Below are 17,066 nucleotides of genomic sequence, written 5' to 3'. Positions count from 1 at the left end.
ACAATTCTGTGATTCTACAGAACAAAAAAATCTGCTCACTATTAAACCTCAGTTAAGAAAAAAAAAAAAAAGCCAGTTTTCTGAACAAGTAAAAAAAAACTTCAGATTTGGAACAACAGTTACTAGAACAAGTCTTCATCTGTTCCAGTGTTTTCTGCACCTTTTCATGACATATTCATCTTTAGTCTTTCTCATCCTTTTGCTTTTTGTCTCCTGAGTGCATCAGAGGAAGAGGGGCTTACGCTTTCCCTCTCTGAGTTTTTGGGTTTGTCCTGCTTTCTTTCCTAGGTTGAAATGCTATTTCTGCAGGAGATGTCGGGGACAGTGTGGGAAACATTTCCCAGAATCAAAACAAACCAGAATATAACACAACAGTCTTTCCCCAAGCCATAAATACTTCCTCAGCCTCTGGTATTCTGCTTTGTTCAGTGGCTCCCTTTTGCACAAAACACCACACAAAGGAGGTGAGGGACAGAGGAATCCGTTTAGTTTGCAATCCCAGCACCATGAGAAGTGCTCCTCAGAACCGGGAGCTCATTCCTTTGGGAGCTTGGCAGTGTTGATACAGAGATCCCTTGCCAAGCAGTTGTGTCCACGTCCTATCCTCTATCACCTTTCCATTTTCCTTGGTGCTATGAAGAGCTCTACTACTAACTGGGGATCTGCAAAGATGAGGTGAGGGACAGATGAGCTCACTGTTACCTGCACCCCTCTGTAACACCGCTGAGACTCAGCCTCACTCTGTATTGCCTTTGTAGATCATGCTATTGCCCAAAGGGCTCTTCTGAGTCTGAAGGTGCCACTCCCACAGCAACCTATGCTCAGATGACCCCATAGGAGCAATTAGCTCTCAGAAGTGAGCACTTAACAAGTGATAGGACAAAAGGAAATAGACTCAAATTGCACAAGGGAGGTTCAGGTTGGCTATTAGAAGAAACTTCTTGACTCAAAGGGTTCTTAAAAATGGGAATAGGCTCCCCAGGGAGGTGGTTGAATCCCCATCCCTGGAGATGTTTAAAAGAGGTAGAGATGTGGTGCTGAGGGACATGGTTTAGCACCAGCCTTGGCAGAGTTAGAGAATGGCTGGATTGGATGATCTCAAAGGGCTTTCCCAACCAAAACAAGTCTGTGCTTCTATGTACAAAGCTTGAACATTCCTTTGGGGAAACTCAAGCTGTTCTTCCAACACAGAATTCTCAGTATTTGTTGTTTGCAAACTTGCAAGCCTTCAGTCTTGCTTCCTGTCCTACTCATTTAATCCATTTCTTAGACTTCTCCAGCTGGATCTACAGAAGCTTTTCATCTGTCTTCAACACTAAAAAACTATTGCAGGAGCAGGGCTGTAGCAATTTCTTTTTAAATTTTTTTTTCCCATCTGCATCTTCAGACACATCTCTTTACCTAGCACAGCAGTTACCTCCCATTCAATTCAGCTGCTGCCTCTTCTTTTAATTTTTTCTTGTTTTTTTTTTTGTCAGAATATTCCTCCTCCCCTCTTTTGCTGTTGCTCCTTCACAGTGCCTTATTTGACTTTGGCTTCATCATAGCAATACCATGGCAAAGCTGAAATGAGATTCTCCATCTGTGTAAATGAAATCTCCTAAAGTGCAAAGCATGAAGTCTTCCATCGGAGATCCACAGCCATCACTGGGAACATAATTGTAACAGTGAAAAGAGAGCAGCTGCATCAGGTCATTCCTGTAAGGAATTCCTCTTCTTACAGCAAACTTGTTTTAGTCTCTCATATGGTCCCAAAGTCCTATTCCTGTTCACAGATCCACATATTCCTGGGAACATTTGGAACTCATCTAACTAAACACCCCCAGCCCTAGACCTTAGCACAGACACACCCTGAAGCCCCTGGACTCATGGCATGTGGATGATGTCTGCACCCTACAGGTAGACTGCACTCAGCTAAGCCTGCTGTGTGGCTGCTGCTGTGAGACACCCTCCCAGAGCAAAGTGATCTATGGGGAATAAAGCATTTATCAGCCTGGGGCTGCTGTGTATCAGCTTCCACTGCAATGATCTTCAGGTCCAAGGACAACGCAGCATGAAGTGTCCCTATCAGCAGCACAAGCTGGAATGAGCTGTTGTTTGTGTGTAGTACCAGACATCATAAATCATAATCATAAATGGAGCAGCAAACCCAAGCAGCTTTGGAAAGGCTGGAATCAAACTCCCTTTTAGTATCAGTGAAACCACAGCCTGCAAGCCAGGCTCTTCCCCACAAGGAATCACAACAGATATCTCCTATGTGTTTAAGAGATGACTACTGTCAGTAAGGCAGGTGTCTGGTTTGCATTTTATGCTCTCCCTCCTCCTCCCTCCTGATGTGGTTCACTTGGGAACCACTGGCAGGAGATGCTGACAGTTAGTGACCAATGGGTGCAGAGAGGCAAGGCTGGTGAGCTGCAGCTAGGAGCACTGCATGCAGCACATCTGCTGATGAAAATGCCCCTGACTCACAACAGGGACTCATAGCCTTGTAACCACCCTTCAGGAGGTGCAGATGACAGGAACATGCTAGAAATTCACTGCTGCCTGGGGCCAAGTGCTGACTGATCAGAGCAGGACCTTGTGTACACCACGTGTGACACGCTTCCAGAGAAAGAGCCAAGCAGCAGGAAGTGGTTTGGTATCTGTCACTGTTAACATACTTGTTGAGCCACCTTAACTGCACAGGTCACTGGTCAAGTGCAGTTCTCTGGTGAAAGATGAGAACTCATCACAACCCTCTCTCCCCGTGACAGCATCAGTGCTGTGCTACTGACACAATAACTCTCTTGCTGCCACACACAGGGTGACTACATGATAAGCTTTGCCAGGACCAATGGCAACCAGTGAAGAACAGTGTCCCTCAGGGATCCATACTGGGACAAATACTATTTAATACCTTCACCAATGCCATAGTGGGATTGAGTGTACCCACAGCAAGTCTGGAGGTGATGCTAAGCTGAGTAGTGCAGTTGATACACTGATGGGAAGGTACCACCCCTATGGACCTTGACAGGCTTCAGGAGTAGGCCTACATGAACCTCATGAAGTTCAACAAGGCCAAATGCAAGGCCCCGCACCTCTCTCAGGGCAATTACCAGGAGCAGTAAAGCCTGGGGATTGAAAGCAGCCCTGCAGAAGAGGAATTAGGGAGAGCAGTGGATGAAGAATTAGACACGAGCCAGCCATGTATGCTTATGGCCCAGAAAACCAACCACATCATGGGCTGCATGAAGTTAGTCAGCAGGTTAAGGGAGGTGATTCTGCCTCTCTACCCTCCTCTCCTGAGACCACCTAGAGAACTGTGTCCACCTCTTGAGTCTCCAGTAGAAGAGAAACAGGGACCGGTTAAAGCAAGTCCAGAGGAGGGTCTGGAGAACAGTGAGAGGGCTGACAAACTTTTCCTCAGAAGAAAAGCTGAGAGAGGTGGGGTTGTTCATCCTGGGGAAGAGAAGGCTCTGGGGAGACCTTACTGTGGCCTTTCAATGTATAAAGAGAAGTTATAAGAAGACTTTTACTAGGGCCTTTTAAACCAAAAGAGGGTAGATTTGGATTGGACATATGGAAGAATTTCTTTATGATGAGGGTAGTGAGGCAGTGGAGGAGGTTGCCAAGAGGTTGTGTCTGCCCCATCCCTGGAAGTATTCCAAATCATGATGGATGGGGCTTTGAGCAAGCTCAGCTAGTGAAAGATGTCCCTGCTCATGTCAGTGGGCTTGGACTAGATGATCTTTAAAGGTCCCTTCCAGCCCAAACTGTTCTGTGACTCCATGACTGTAGGATGCGTAAGTTCAGCAAGAGAATGAACTTTGCTCTGATTGCAGGCCAGGTTATCTTAGTTTCGTATCACTCTTTTCACGTTTACAGGAGGTGCACTGCAACAAGCCTGAAAAATCTGCATCAGCACAAAGAGCTGCAGGTATCAGCACACTGCACATTTCAAATGTGAGGTTCTCCACGGGTGACTGCAGAGGGAGTTTACTCAACAGGCCTGTGTAGAACCATGTGTGTCTGTAGTAAAGCTTTAGCATTGTTACAGCTAGAGCTGGCTGGTTTATGGTTGTGGTATTAAAGGATACAAGGATAATGCTTTGAGAGCAAAAATATTGTTTGGGGTTTGGTTGGTTGGTTGTTGCTAATGAACGTATTTTTAAGGAATGGTTAACCAAGCTAAGTCTGTTTAACCTGAAGGAGTTAGAAGAATTGAGAACATTTTTCACATACAAAAAGAGGAAGGAAGGAGGCTGTTCTCTGTTTCCCCGGAGGAGAGAAACATTGGAATTATTTCTGGAAGAAGCTGGGGGAGTTTTCAGACGTCTTACATGGATTTCACAAAATCTCCATCCTGCCATGAGCAAGGGCTTCAAGCATAAAACCTGAGAGGTCTCTTCCAGCCTAAATATTTCTCTAGTTCTATAAACCTCTCTTCAGCTTGTGATAGACACAGAATAAAATCCTTTTGAGGTCAAGAGCTGTTTGAATTCGATGATCTTGAAGGTCTTCACACCAAGCCAGTTCTATGTATTCACCTGCTGAATTGGGCACCAATATCATCTGAGGAACAGGCTCCAGAAAACAAACTATTCCAAAGAGGCTTTCTAAAGCCATAATTTGTTTAGCAAGTGAATCAAAGCCAAGTGGTACAAATACACCACAGAGCAGTTTTTCAGTTTAATGAGAAGAATCTGAATGCTGAAATTAAGTTTTAAAATGCCAGGAAGCAGTAACAGTGCCAAATCACTTTGGTGGAGCGTTCTGCCCATGCTTGAGTCACTCCAAAGTGAGTATGCAAAGACCTAATCACACCTGCAGGTGGAACCCTGGCATTAAAACCAGCTGGGTGGCAAGGCAGCGCAGTTTTTACTAGAGCCTGTCTTCCAGTAGCTGATGATTAGCACCCTGCACACATACTGCAAAGCTCCATGCATTGCAAACCAAGGGGAGCAGCTAGGCCTCCCTGTCAGCTGGCTTCCTGGAAGACAAGATCTGACCTTGAGCCTAATTTTACATTTGGCAGTTAGCAGAACCAGCCTGATCTAGTTCTGTGGTTGGTTTCAGCTGTGAAATATTCATTCTTTTTACCACCTTTCTGAGGACAGGTTATCTGCAGGGTACTTTACAGGCTTTACAGGCCAGACATGCTCAAGAGGCTCCCTGCTAAGATACCAGTGGCAACACTCCTACAGCTCGTCCAAGGGAACCCTGCAGGCTGCTGTGTGCACACAGGCTGGGAATCTGGCCTCAGTGGTTGCAAGGAGTTTGCTTCTGCATGGCAGCAAAAGCCTGCTCTGGAGCCTAATCTGATGTAGTGTGACAGTGTAAGACTGCACCCGAGTTCATCAACCCTGCTGTAAATCAGACCCTCCTAGCCCAGGGACTGCACTGCACTAACACAGAATAGCAAATTCTGGGACTCAGGCTTGTGTCTGCCTGCAGCACAGGGCTGCACCCTGTAGAGACAGCAGCTCATGCTGGCCCCTTGTCAGATGAACACCACAGCGTGCACGTGGACTGGCCTTGGAGGAGGCAGGTGAGTAGGGAGGGACTAGCATCTGACCTGGTGACTGGACAGAGCCAACAGACTGCACTGAAATCTTGTGAAAGGCCTCTTCACCCCATTTGGATGTAGACCTGAGTGAGGTGGGATCTTACCTGTACAATGCTGTCACTTTTCAAGAACTGGATTTTTCAAATGCTAGTCTCAGTAAATCTGATTTTTCATTAGCTTGAGTGCTAAAACCAGAGAGAATATCTATCCTACAAAAGGAAGGTGTTGAAAGAGCACATCTGGAAAAAGCCTATTTTTGAATTTCATGGCTGGGATATCTTTCCTCTGGTGGCTTCTTGGGAAAGGCCTGTATGAGCCTGGACAAAATCTCATGAGATTACATCCAAACCAAGTGGCTGGTGGCGTAACCATATCATAACACGCCAGTAGCTATCCTGGTTCCACAGTCTGCTCTCACAAGGAAGCCCTCCACACACAGATGGCAGGAAAAGTAACACAACCACCCCAGGGCTGAGATAAGGAGGTTAATGAGCTGATCCAGCAGAGTGAGGTTTAACAAGACCAAGTGCCAGGTCCTGCACTTTGGTCACAAAACCCCAACCAACACTACAGGCTGGGGGCAGAGTGGCTGGAAAGCAGCCTGGTGGCAAAGGATCTGGAACCCCTGTCAGGCCACAGGCAGAAGCCTACATAGAAAGAGTGAATGTAGGTGAGTTCGTGGTCAGGACAGCAGGTAAGCTCCCTCCTTGCCCACCTTGTCCCCTCAGGTACCTCTGAACAACAGATAGGAGGCTCTGGTTGAGAAAGACCAGTGAAATGAAGATGTGGGTGATGGGCAGCCTACACCAGAGCTATGTCCACAGTCAGAAAGGCCAACTGCCTGCATCACAACCACATCCACAAGGAAGAAAAGAAAATTTATAGTCACAGGTGACTCCCTCCTGAGGGAGGCCCAATATGCGAGGTAGACCCTCCTCACAGAGCAGTGTGCTGTCTCCCTGGAGCCTGGGTTAAGAACATCACTAAGAAACTTCCTGTCTTGGCAAAGTCCTCAGACTTTTCCATGCCGGTGGAGAGGAAGCTGTGACTTGCAATCCAAGAGCAATCAAAAGAGACTTCAGGGCCATGGGACAGCTGGTTAGGGAATCTGGGGCACAGGTTATTTTTTCCTCTCTCCTTCCAGCTGCAGGCAGTGACATTGGAAAGGGCAGATGGATTCAGTCTATTAATACATGGCTTCATGGCTGGTGTCACAGCTACAATTTTGGGGTTTTCTGACAACCTACATGGCATCAGGCTTGCTGATCTTTCTCAGAGGGGGAAGAGGGGCTTTGCTCAGGAGATTGCAGGGCTGATCAATAGGGCTTTAAACTAGATGTGAAGGGGGAGGACATCAGGTTTATATGTGACAAGCTGTGGAATAACACTCCAAGGTTATAGGGACAAGGACCTTCAACCTTTTGGGCTAAGGCATGCCAAGAACACTGCAGCACGAAGTCTTATGGAGATGAGCCAGGGCCTCCTGAGGTAGTAGGAGCCAGCGAGGAACCATCAGTGAAACCTCTTCAGGAAATGAAAGAGTATTTCTCTAAGAAGCTGACACGGTAGCAGCCTGGCTGCATGCACACAGCGTGGGCAGCAAACAGGAGGAGCTGGAAGCTACTGTGCTGCTGGAAAGCTACGATAGACTGGCCACCACTGAAACTTCCTGTGACTGGAGTGTGACTATCAATGACTACAAACTGTTCAGAGGGGACAGGAGAAGAAGGAGGGGAGGAGGTGTTGCCCTCTATGTTAAGGGAATGGACAGAGTGTGAAGAGCAAGTCAAAAGCTTATAGGTAACAATCAAGGCAACAAGGGGAGCCCTGTGGCTGGTTCTGCAGGCCATCTGACCAAGGGGAGCCTACCGACAAAACCTCCCCACTCCAGCTACAGGAAGCTTCACACTCACAGGCTCTCAACCACCCCAGCCTCTGCTGGAAAAGTAACACAGTGAGCTGTGGGCAACGGAGGAGACTCCTGCAGTGCCCACTGTACCCACTGTTAAAAAAGGTAGAAAGGAAGAACCTGGGAACTACTGACCTGTCAGCCTTACCTCTGTGCCTGGGAAGAATGTGGACCAGATCCTGCCAGAAGATCTGCTAAGGCACATGGAGGACAGGGAGATGATTTGAGACAGCCAGCATGGCTTCACCAAGGGTACATCCTGCCTGACCAACTTAGTCGCTTTCTACCATGGAGTGACTGCCTCAGTGGACAAGGGAAGGGCAATGGATATCATCTTCTGAACTTCTGCAAGGCTTTTGACACAGTTCCCCACAAGATCCTTCACAGAATCAGAGAAACACTGAGGCTGGAAAAGACCCCTGGGATCATCAAGCCCAACCGATAATCCTTCTAAGCTGGAGAGACATGGACTGGATGGGTGGACTGTGCAATGGATAAGGAATTGGCTGGATGATCACATTCAGAGAGTCAATGGTTTGATGTCCTAATGGAGATGGGTGACAAGTGGTGTCCCCCAGAGGTCTGTACTGAGACCAGTGTTGCTTAATAGCACAGTGGGAGTGAACTCACCCTCAGCAAATTTGAAGAAGTCTCTGGGGAGACCTTAAAGCAGATTTTCAATACCTGAAGGCAACCTACAGGAAAGCTGGGGAGGGACTGTTAAGAAGGCATGTAATGATAGAAGGAAGGGCAGGGGTTTCAAACAGGAGCATGGAGTTTGTCCATTCAGTCTGGGATGCTGGCTGCCAGAGTTCACTCTCTGCAATGAGCTTCTTTGGGAACATGTTGGGCTGATGGTTACTTGCCTCACTATCCTGAAAAGAAGCCTTAGTTTCCTAAGTGACTTTGGGGCAGAACATTAACCTGGATGGCCAAACATGGAATGGGAGGACGAGGAGGAGCCTGGATACATTGGGGATGGAGGGTGTGCAGCATCATCTTGGGATGGTGTCTCCTGCGGAAAGCTTCCTCAGGGATTATTTTATTTGCCATTCCTTCCAGGAGCTACAGTTGCATCAGATCTAATTAAGCAAACCCAAATCACATCCCAGGGGTAGCGTCTCAGCCACTGTCACCCTAAGGAAGAGCTCAGATGGGACAGTGCCTTATTTGCCATTACACAGGGAACAAAAGGATGCAATAAATAGATTATTTTCAGATGTCAACACCAGAGGTTCTCAGCAAGGCCCCAGGGTGCTGTGATCTCAGTCCCTTTTGGGACTGAGCTCCTTCAAGACTGAGAGGTGTAGATACAGAGGAGTCCCTCTGGCTGCAGGTTATAAACTGGAAGTTGAAATTCAAACTTTTAATGAGATCCACAGAGACATCCACAAAGTTGTCCACATGAATCTGAACCTAACTTCCAGGAACATTAAGAGTTATATTTTGTAGATACCTCACTTTGAAGAACTGGGAAAGGCTTCCAGGGCAGATGTGAAGGTTGCAGTCCCCAAAAGCATCAAGCAGTGTCCCATATATTCTCCTTTCATATCCCTGGGGTAGGCTTGATCACTCCTTCAGATAAGAAGGCTCAGAACTGTCTTCAGAATGTTAGCTTTTCTTAATACCATTACCTTCTTCCTTGTCTTAACTACAGGAGTTCAAGTGAATCTTTTCTAGGGCCTGTAGCTTAATTTTCAGTTTGTCTTTTTCATTTTCAGTTTAAATCTCTTTATTCTCTCTTTCATGACTTCCCATTTTGGATTTGCCCTTTCTATCTCTAGTTCTAAGCCAGTTTTCTTTCATTAACTTTAATTTTCTTTTTAAGAATAGGAGAAGCTTTCATGCTTATGACAGCATTAGCTGAGAGCTGCAACCATTTTCTTAGCAGCCACGCAGGACAGTGTCTTTGGCTGGGTTAGAGTATGAGTAAGTACAACGAGGTGAAAGAAACGCCCCACCTTCAACAAACCATGAGGAACAGCCAGCCAGGCTACCAACCCTTCTTTTACAAAACTCTGTTCTCCTTGGTTTATGGCTCAGCATCTTTCCCAGAGTGAGTTCCCAGCTTGTTTATCAAGCTAAACAACAGAAGCTCAGGGTGAGCAAGGCAATGTTTTTCTCACCAAAGCAAGTGGGTGCCAGGCACTCTGCTGTTACCACCTCAGCCAGTTTCAGTTCCTGGTTCCCAGAAAGTTTGGAGCAGCACAGGAATAAGGAAACACTGCTTCTCCTAAGGGCTATGCATAACTGTCTCAGTGTCATGCCTCTGTGGGAAGCAGCATTTCTTGACTCCTGTTGACTACAGAATGGGGATCCAGTACCTGTTAAAAGGTGCTTGTTAAGATGCTGCAGTTTCCAGCCCCTAGCCCAGCTACATCCTGATCCTAATCAGCCCTTCTGGAGTCACAAATGAACTTTAACATTTATTTCCACTTTGCCACTGCTGCATTTTCATTCGAGGGTACCTTACATTTCATCAATCACCAAAACCAATTCAAGCAACCTACCTTAACAGTGCCTAATTTCTCTACTCAGAGAAGTCACCGTAACACTTTTGAATAGCAAAGGACCTTCTACTTGCGAACATACTTCAGCAGAACATCAGTGAAGCTGCTGAAGCAAAAATCTTTGCTTTCCACAACAGTGTGATGCCCCCAGATTATCAATCTCAGCCTGATTTGCATGCAAAGACCTTTCTTATCCTCTTCATTCTCTTTTTCCCCTGGCCAGTTACTCCATGTTGCTTGAACATTCTTTTTGGCCTGCTGCAAAGCTGTACATCTCTCTGCCATGTCAGAGCTGCAGGGCTGTCTGGATAAGAGCCCTGTTTCTTCAGCTGGCACTGGCTGGCCCCCTCCTGCAAGCTCCCTTCCTGCTATGTGTCTCAGCTGTCTCCATTTTTCTCCAGATTGCACTGAGCTTTCTGTTAATACTTTCCAGGTGACTTTATTGTTGCTCTTGCCTTCTTTGGAGCAAGTTGGCAATTTGCAGGTGTGGATAGGCAAGCCCAGTGCTAGTCCTTTTTCTGAAGACCAAGGGGAACATGCAGTTGCTGATAGAAACTGATATGATGTGATTCATTAACCATAGCTGGATTCCAAGAAACTCTTTATACACATTCAGGCTAAGGCAGGCCAGCTCCAAAGCCTTGCAGGCATGTACCAAAAAAAAAAAAAAAAAAATCACACAGAGTGTGGGGGAGGAGAGCAGGGCTGAACTCTGAGCAAGGAAGAAGGTCCATCTCTGACATGCTGCAGACTCCAGATGTGCAAACACTGAGCTTTCATTAATCTGATATGGATTTGTCTGCAAGCTGCTGCACTGAAAATGCTGGGAACCTGCAAGGTGTAGGTTAGAGGAAGTATGGAGTTGTTTTAAAGTGGATATTCTCTTCCTCTCCCACTCCTTGAGTGTCTTGCTGTGTGTTCTGGCACTGGGATGCACACCTCACCCCAGCTAACACTGGCATGTTTGGTGAGCCATGTTTTGGAGGCAATGTGTAGGCGTGTGTTGAAACATTGCAAGGAGGGGTAAGTGGCACGTTAATAAATGACAGCTTAGCCACACGCCCACAGACTGAAACAGCAAAGTACCTTCCCTGACTCAGTGGGAGCCTGGGCACTATGAAACAGAAAAAAAAAATTAAAAAGAGTGCCTATTACTGCTGACAGTCTGACATTGGTTACTGGGATTGTGCTGACTCACCTAGCTGCACCTCCAGTCCAGCAGCAGAAAGGGACCATCAAAGATTCATAGACTCAGAGAATACCAGGTTGGAAGGGACCTCAAGGATCATCTAGCCCAGCCTTTCAGGGTAAGAATACAGCTTAAATGAGATGGCCCAGCACCCTGTCAAGCTGGGCCTTGAAACTGTCTAATGTAGGGGAATCAAATTTGTCAAAATAGTTCCTCGCAAATACTTCTGCATTGTTATTGAGGCAGCAGATTTCCACCTGTGGTTTGGGTTAAAGAGGAGAAATATAAATTAAGGGAAGAAATGGCACCTAACTACCTGAGTTTTATGTTATAACACAAACTATACAAAAGTTAGGCAGCTAATGTTCTGAGAATCTCACAGGGATTGCTAGAGGGAGCAATCTTACTCTTCAAAGCATCTGACTGAAATAAACTCACTCTAAAGACTTACTCCCACTTATAATCTGTCCAGTTTGCTAAGTGGAACCATAAAATCACCACCTCCCTGATTTTACTCCTGTTACAGCTGCAGAGCCAACGTGCCACAGAGGCTTCAGGGTTGTTGTTTTATTCATTATTATACAATAGGATTGAGAATTCTGGATTCAGAACTCAGTTGTGTAAATGCTTTAAGGAAATTCTGCACCCCAAGTTGTTTGCCATACCTTAAACAAAAACAGCATAGGGGAAAAAGCTGAAATAATAAAATGGTTTTAAATGTTGAAAGTTAAGGAAGCAAATTGAGAGACTCTGCTATCATAGAATCATAGAATGGTTTGGGATGGAAGGGACCTCCAAAGGTCATCCAGTCCAACCCCCCTGCAGTCTGCAGAGACATCCTCCACTAGATCAGCTTGCTCAGAGCTTTGTCCAGCCTGATCTTGAATTTCTCCAGGGATGGGGCCTCAACCACCTCCCTGTTGCAGTGTTCCAGCACCCTCATGGTACAGAACTTGCTCCTAACATCCAATCTAAATCTGCTCTTCTCTCATTTCAAACCATTGTCCCTCATCCTGTCACTGCAGGGCTTTGCAAACAGTCCCTCTGCAGCCTTCTTGTACCCCCTTTCAGGTACTGGAAGGCTGCTATTAGGTCTGCCTGGAGCCTTCTCTTCTCCAGGCTGAACAACCCCAGCTCCCTAAGCCTGTCCTTGTAGCAGAGGTGCTCCAGCCCATCATTTTCATGGACCTGCTCCATTAGGTCCATGTCCTTCCTACGTTGAGGGCTCCAGAGCTGGACACAGTGCTCCAGGTAAAGTCTCATCAGAGCAGAGCAGAGGAGCAGAGTTACCTCTCTCAATCTGCTGGCCACACTGTCTTAAAACCAAGAAGTTAGATGATAGACTTTAAAAAGACTAAAACCACTTACATAGCACTTAGGCATTTAAGTTCTGCCTAATTTTAAATTTGTGACACTACAGAATCCAAGTTAGTGGCCTTGGAGGAGCCAAAACTCCACAACTATTTCCCTTTATGATAGGGAAGCTCCTCAGGTACACACAGGTCTGCTCCTGTCCATACTGGACATCCGGCCAGGTCTGAACAGAATCATAGACTCAAAGAAAGATTGAAATGCCAGGGGACCTATGGAGGTCTCTAGTCCAACACATTGTTCCCAGCACAGCTAGCTCCAGAGCCTGATCAAGATGTTCATGGCTTTGTTCAGGCAACAGGTGGAACTCCTCTCAACACAGTTCCCAGACTGGATTGATGCATGGGGTAGTTTTGTTTCCAAAAGATGATACCATATAGCTAAAATATTACAGAAGAATATTTCAAAAGATGGACTTCCTCTAAGCTATATCCTGGGGAAAATCTTCAGGCACCATATTTACACTTTCCAATACAGCTGGGTTAACAGTAAGCAGTTCCATTTGAGGGGTCAAAAATCTGGCTTTGCCTCCCTTTTCTACTTACACAAGCCTTCAGTGATTTCAGGCTAGGAATTAATTTAACAATGGTAATAAAAATCAGTGGAGTATGAGTAATATCACTGCTACCCACTGCTGAGCACCTGAGCCCGTCAGAAATGATGCTGGCAACTCCATGCACAGATCTACAGAGAGGCTGAAAGTTTTTGTGCCTGTTTTGCTTTGCCTTTAAGTGTAAATTTGGTTTAAGCTTCCTTAAAGACCCACAGATTTATTTTTATTTCAGAAGAATAGCCAATGCTTTTTGAGAATTAAATCCTTGTCATTACAGGTACATGAAATAATGAACTCCTTCCTGCTGCTTCAGTGGAAGGAGAAAGAGCCCTCCAGGACGGTGTTAGACTCTGCCTTCCTCTGCAGGTGCAGTTACATCCTCGTGCTTGATTTACATAAAATCTGCAAACTGCCTTTTCTTGGGAGGAATGGAACTGCCTGTCACTGCTGCAGGGAGGGCAGAGGCAGCAGGGGAGAGGAAAGACCTTTGTGTCAGATTGTATATAAGGAACTGGATCCTGCAGGAGAGAAGAGAAGATGGTTATGAAATGCTGAAAGAAAATCTTGGCTCCAGGGACATCACAGCCAGAGGGATCCCAGACCAGGCAAGGAACAGAATCTTAGAATCTCAGACTGAACAGCTTTGCCTCACTCCACATTCCTAGGCACTTTGCATTCTTCCTGTGACAAGTAAGATCTCATTCTCTGTAGGACATTAGCTTTGTGGTTTATCGTAAAAATTGTTCTGCAGATCACCTTGCCATGGCCACATGTGGGGTTTAGTTTGGAAGTTTGTTTACTTTAACTCTGATGCCATAGGGCTGAGCCAGGAATGAAGACACAAGTAGCCAAAATGTCAGCTCCAATTTGGGAATCCTCGGGTCTAATCAGTGAGCCCTTTCATCTGAAACACAGTTTCTATATGAACTTTGAGGGGGCTCCATTGTGTGGAAGGGAGAACCCAGCCAGTCAGCACCTCAAATTCTCGTTCATTGGAGTCAGTTTGTAGAACAGAAGGTCCAGGTCACTGTTTGGTTATCCTTGTATATAGGTGTTGACAGCCATCGAGAACCCAGCACATCCATCTGCAGCTTCTTGGGACACTCAGATCGGGAGGCAAGGTCCAGTGACTGCTCTCAAAAGCAGGACAGGACAGAGAGACTAATCAGTGTCATCTCCTAAAGGGTACCTCATGCAAGTTCACAACCTGCACTTGGTTGCCAACCTAAGACCAGGTAAGAAGAAGTGATGGAGACCCAATAGCTGATTTTCCTTGTCATCAATATCATGGCAAAGAATCCTAGGCACAAGAAGCTTGGTGGTTATGAGAATATTGGTTTGAGAGTGTGTTGAATGTGACTTGAGTGGAATCAGTTTTGGTTTTAAATGAAATCACCTTCCTTCCCACACCAGGAGCTCTGCTACACCGGTTCCATGGCACTGCAACGTTATTGCCTGTGGAAATGATTGCCAGGTGTCAGGTTAAAATCAGCTGTCTCCTGTTTTTCTCCCTGTAGATGCCATGTGAAGGCTGCATAGAGAGGGACAATAAGAGCACTGATGTAACCATGGAATTCCTCCTCCTCGGCTTCTCTGATCTGCTCTGTCTGCGGGTCCTCCTTTTCCTTATCTTTTTTGTTGTCCACCTGGCCACAGTGGCAGGGAACGTGATGATCTTCACGGCGGTGGTTATGGAGCCTTCACGTCCTCCCATGCTCTTCTTCCTCTGTCAGCTCTCTGTCATTGAGCTCTGCTATACCTTAGTCGTTGTCCCTAAGGCACTGCTCAGCCTGGCAGTGGTGGGTGGCAGCACCATTTCTTTCCTAGGCTGTGCTGCACAGATGCTCCTGTTTGTGGCACTTGGTGGGGCTGAGTGTCTCCTCCTGGTAGCCATGTCTTATGACCGCTACATGGCCATCTGCCAGCCACTCCACTACAGGGCTGTGATGAGCGAGGGGCTGTGCCTCAGGCTGGCTGTGGCATCCTGTCTGGGGGGCTGTGCGGTGGCCCTGGGGCTGACAGTGGCCGTTTTCCGCCTACCCTTCTGCCAGCCGCTGCACATCAACCATTTCTTCTGCGACGTCTCTGCTCTGCTGCACCTGGCCTGCACACAGAGCTACAGCCCTCAGCTGCCCTTGCTGGCCGCCTGTGTGCTCCTCCTGCTGCTCCCCTTCCTCCTAATCCTAACCTCCTACGGTTGCATTGCTGCTGTTTTGTTGCATGTCCCTTCCTCCATGGGAAGGGGAAAGGCCTTTTCCACCTGCACTTCACACCTGTCCATCACCTTGCTGCACTATGGCTGTGCCACCTTCATGTACATTCGCCCCAAGTCCAGCTACTCACCCACTCGAGACAAGATGGTGTCTCTGGTATACACCAACATTACTCCATTACTGTATCCCCTAATTTATAGCCTGAGGAGCAAGGAAATGAGAGGGGTCCTCAGGAAAATGTTGAGGAGGAAGAAAATAGCTCAGCTGCACTAGGTACTGTCAGAGCTCTGCTGTGTGTGCTTGGGATGTTTTAGCAGAACAAATGAATGCTTGTTGGAAAACAGCCCCATACCCACCACAGCAAATATCCAGGCAAAATTCAACATACATTGATGACAAAGAGACATCTCTCCTAAAAAAACAACAAGCAACCCCCCCAGGAAATCCCCAGCACAAGACTTTACCCAAAGGCAAATGTTTTAATGGCTTGTGAGGAAGAAGACCTTTGGTCAGTTTCTGGTTTCACTTTTGTGATTTCATGCACACTCATATCTACATTCTGCTCTTCTGAGCACAATCAGATCAACAGAAAATTATTTAAAGCTCCTGTAATGGTTCCATTATTTTTCTATCCAGATGAACATAGAAACTGGAAACTGGGAAGTAAAAAAAAAAAAAAAAAGAAGCAACGCAAAGCAAAAAAAAGCATTTATACAGGTAATTTTACCAGCACCAACATTCTAAAGGGGTTATTGGAAGGCCAGAAAAAAACCCATGCCTAGAAATAAATGGAAATCAAGCTATGGTCTTCTCCAAATTTAGCAGAAGGCTGCAGTCCAGCATCCCCAGCACAAAGACACGGAACTACGGGAGTGGGTCCAGAGGAGGCCATGAAGATGATCAGAGGGCTGGAGAACCTCCCCTGTGGGGACAGGCTGAAGGAGCTGGGGCTGTTCAGCCTGGAGAAGAGAATGTTCCAGGGAGACCTTAGAGCAGCCTTTCAGTACCTGAAGGGTGCCTACAAGAAAACCAGGAAGGGACTTTTTACAAGGGCTTGTGGTGACAGGATGAGAGGGGATGAATTGAAGCTTGAGGAGGGAAGATTTAGACTGGAGATTAGGAAGAAATTCTTTCCAGTGTTGGTGGTGAGACACTGGAACAGCCTGCCCAGGAGGTCATGAATGCCCCCTCCCTGGAGGTGTTCAAGAATAATCATGAAATCAATGTGGAGTTGAGGAATGAGGTGAAGCTCCATGCCAGTTTCACTTCACCTTGCAATCATCTCCACATCAAGAAGCTGACTGAAGGTGCCATTACTAATTCTAGCATTGTATCCCTAACCTAAGGCTCTTGGCTTTGAAGATCTTGCCATGCCCCCTTGACTTCATCTGCCCGAGTGCAAAGGTCTGAGGCAGCCCTGGTTTTACAAACTGCTGTGTGAAGATCTCTGACCACCTGGTTCTACAGATCTGTAGGTAAAACTGAGGGAAGGCCCAGATGGCTCAGCAGCTATGGCCTCTGGACTAGTCACAACTGCAAATCAGGTCTCCTAAAATCTGTATTATCTTTTCTGGTGGTTTTGGCCTACAAATTGCTCTCAGCATTCATTTTAGGTTTCATGTTTTGATTTAATTAAGAGTTCAGGTTTCAAAAATCAAGCAGGAAGCTGAACTGAGAACAGAGTTGACAGTGAGCTGACAGTGAGCTACCACAATCAACACCATCTTTCCACCTGCAAGACAGTCAGGTGTCTGATTCGACTATCTTCTCTTTGTG

At 46.5% G+C, this 17,066-nt stretch overlaps 1 protein-coding gene across 1 annotated transcript; it reads left to right on the top strand.

Annotated features, from left to right (window-relative positions):
• The first annotated feature begins 14,594 nt into the window (after positions 1 to 14,594).
• Positions 14,595 to 15,563, top strand: LOC128971414 (olfactory receptor 10AC1-like). Its single transcript, XM_054386958.1, has one exon. It carries the CDS (start codon positions 14,595 to 14,597, stop codon positions 15,561 to 15,563), a length of 969 nt encoding a protein of 322 aa, XP_054242933.1.
• Positions 15,564 to 17,066: the final 1,503 nt, after the last annotated feature.

This window comes from Indicator indicator, chromosome 14, assembly GCF_027791375.1.
Source record: "Indicator indicator isolate 239-I01 chromosome 14, UM_Iind_1.1, whole genome shotgun sequence".
NCBI lineage: Eukaryota > Metazoa > Chordata > Aves > Piciformes > Indicatoridae > Indicator > Indicator indicator.
Note: the sequence above shows the minus strand (reverse complement) of the source record. Positions and strands in the feature narration are given on the sequence as shown.

Coding starts and splice junctions, on each gene's coding strand:
- LOC128971414 (XM_054386958.1), top strand. CDS start 14,595: ATGCCATGTGAAGGCTGCATAGAGAGGGACAATAAGAGCACTGATGTA.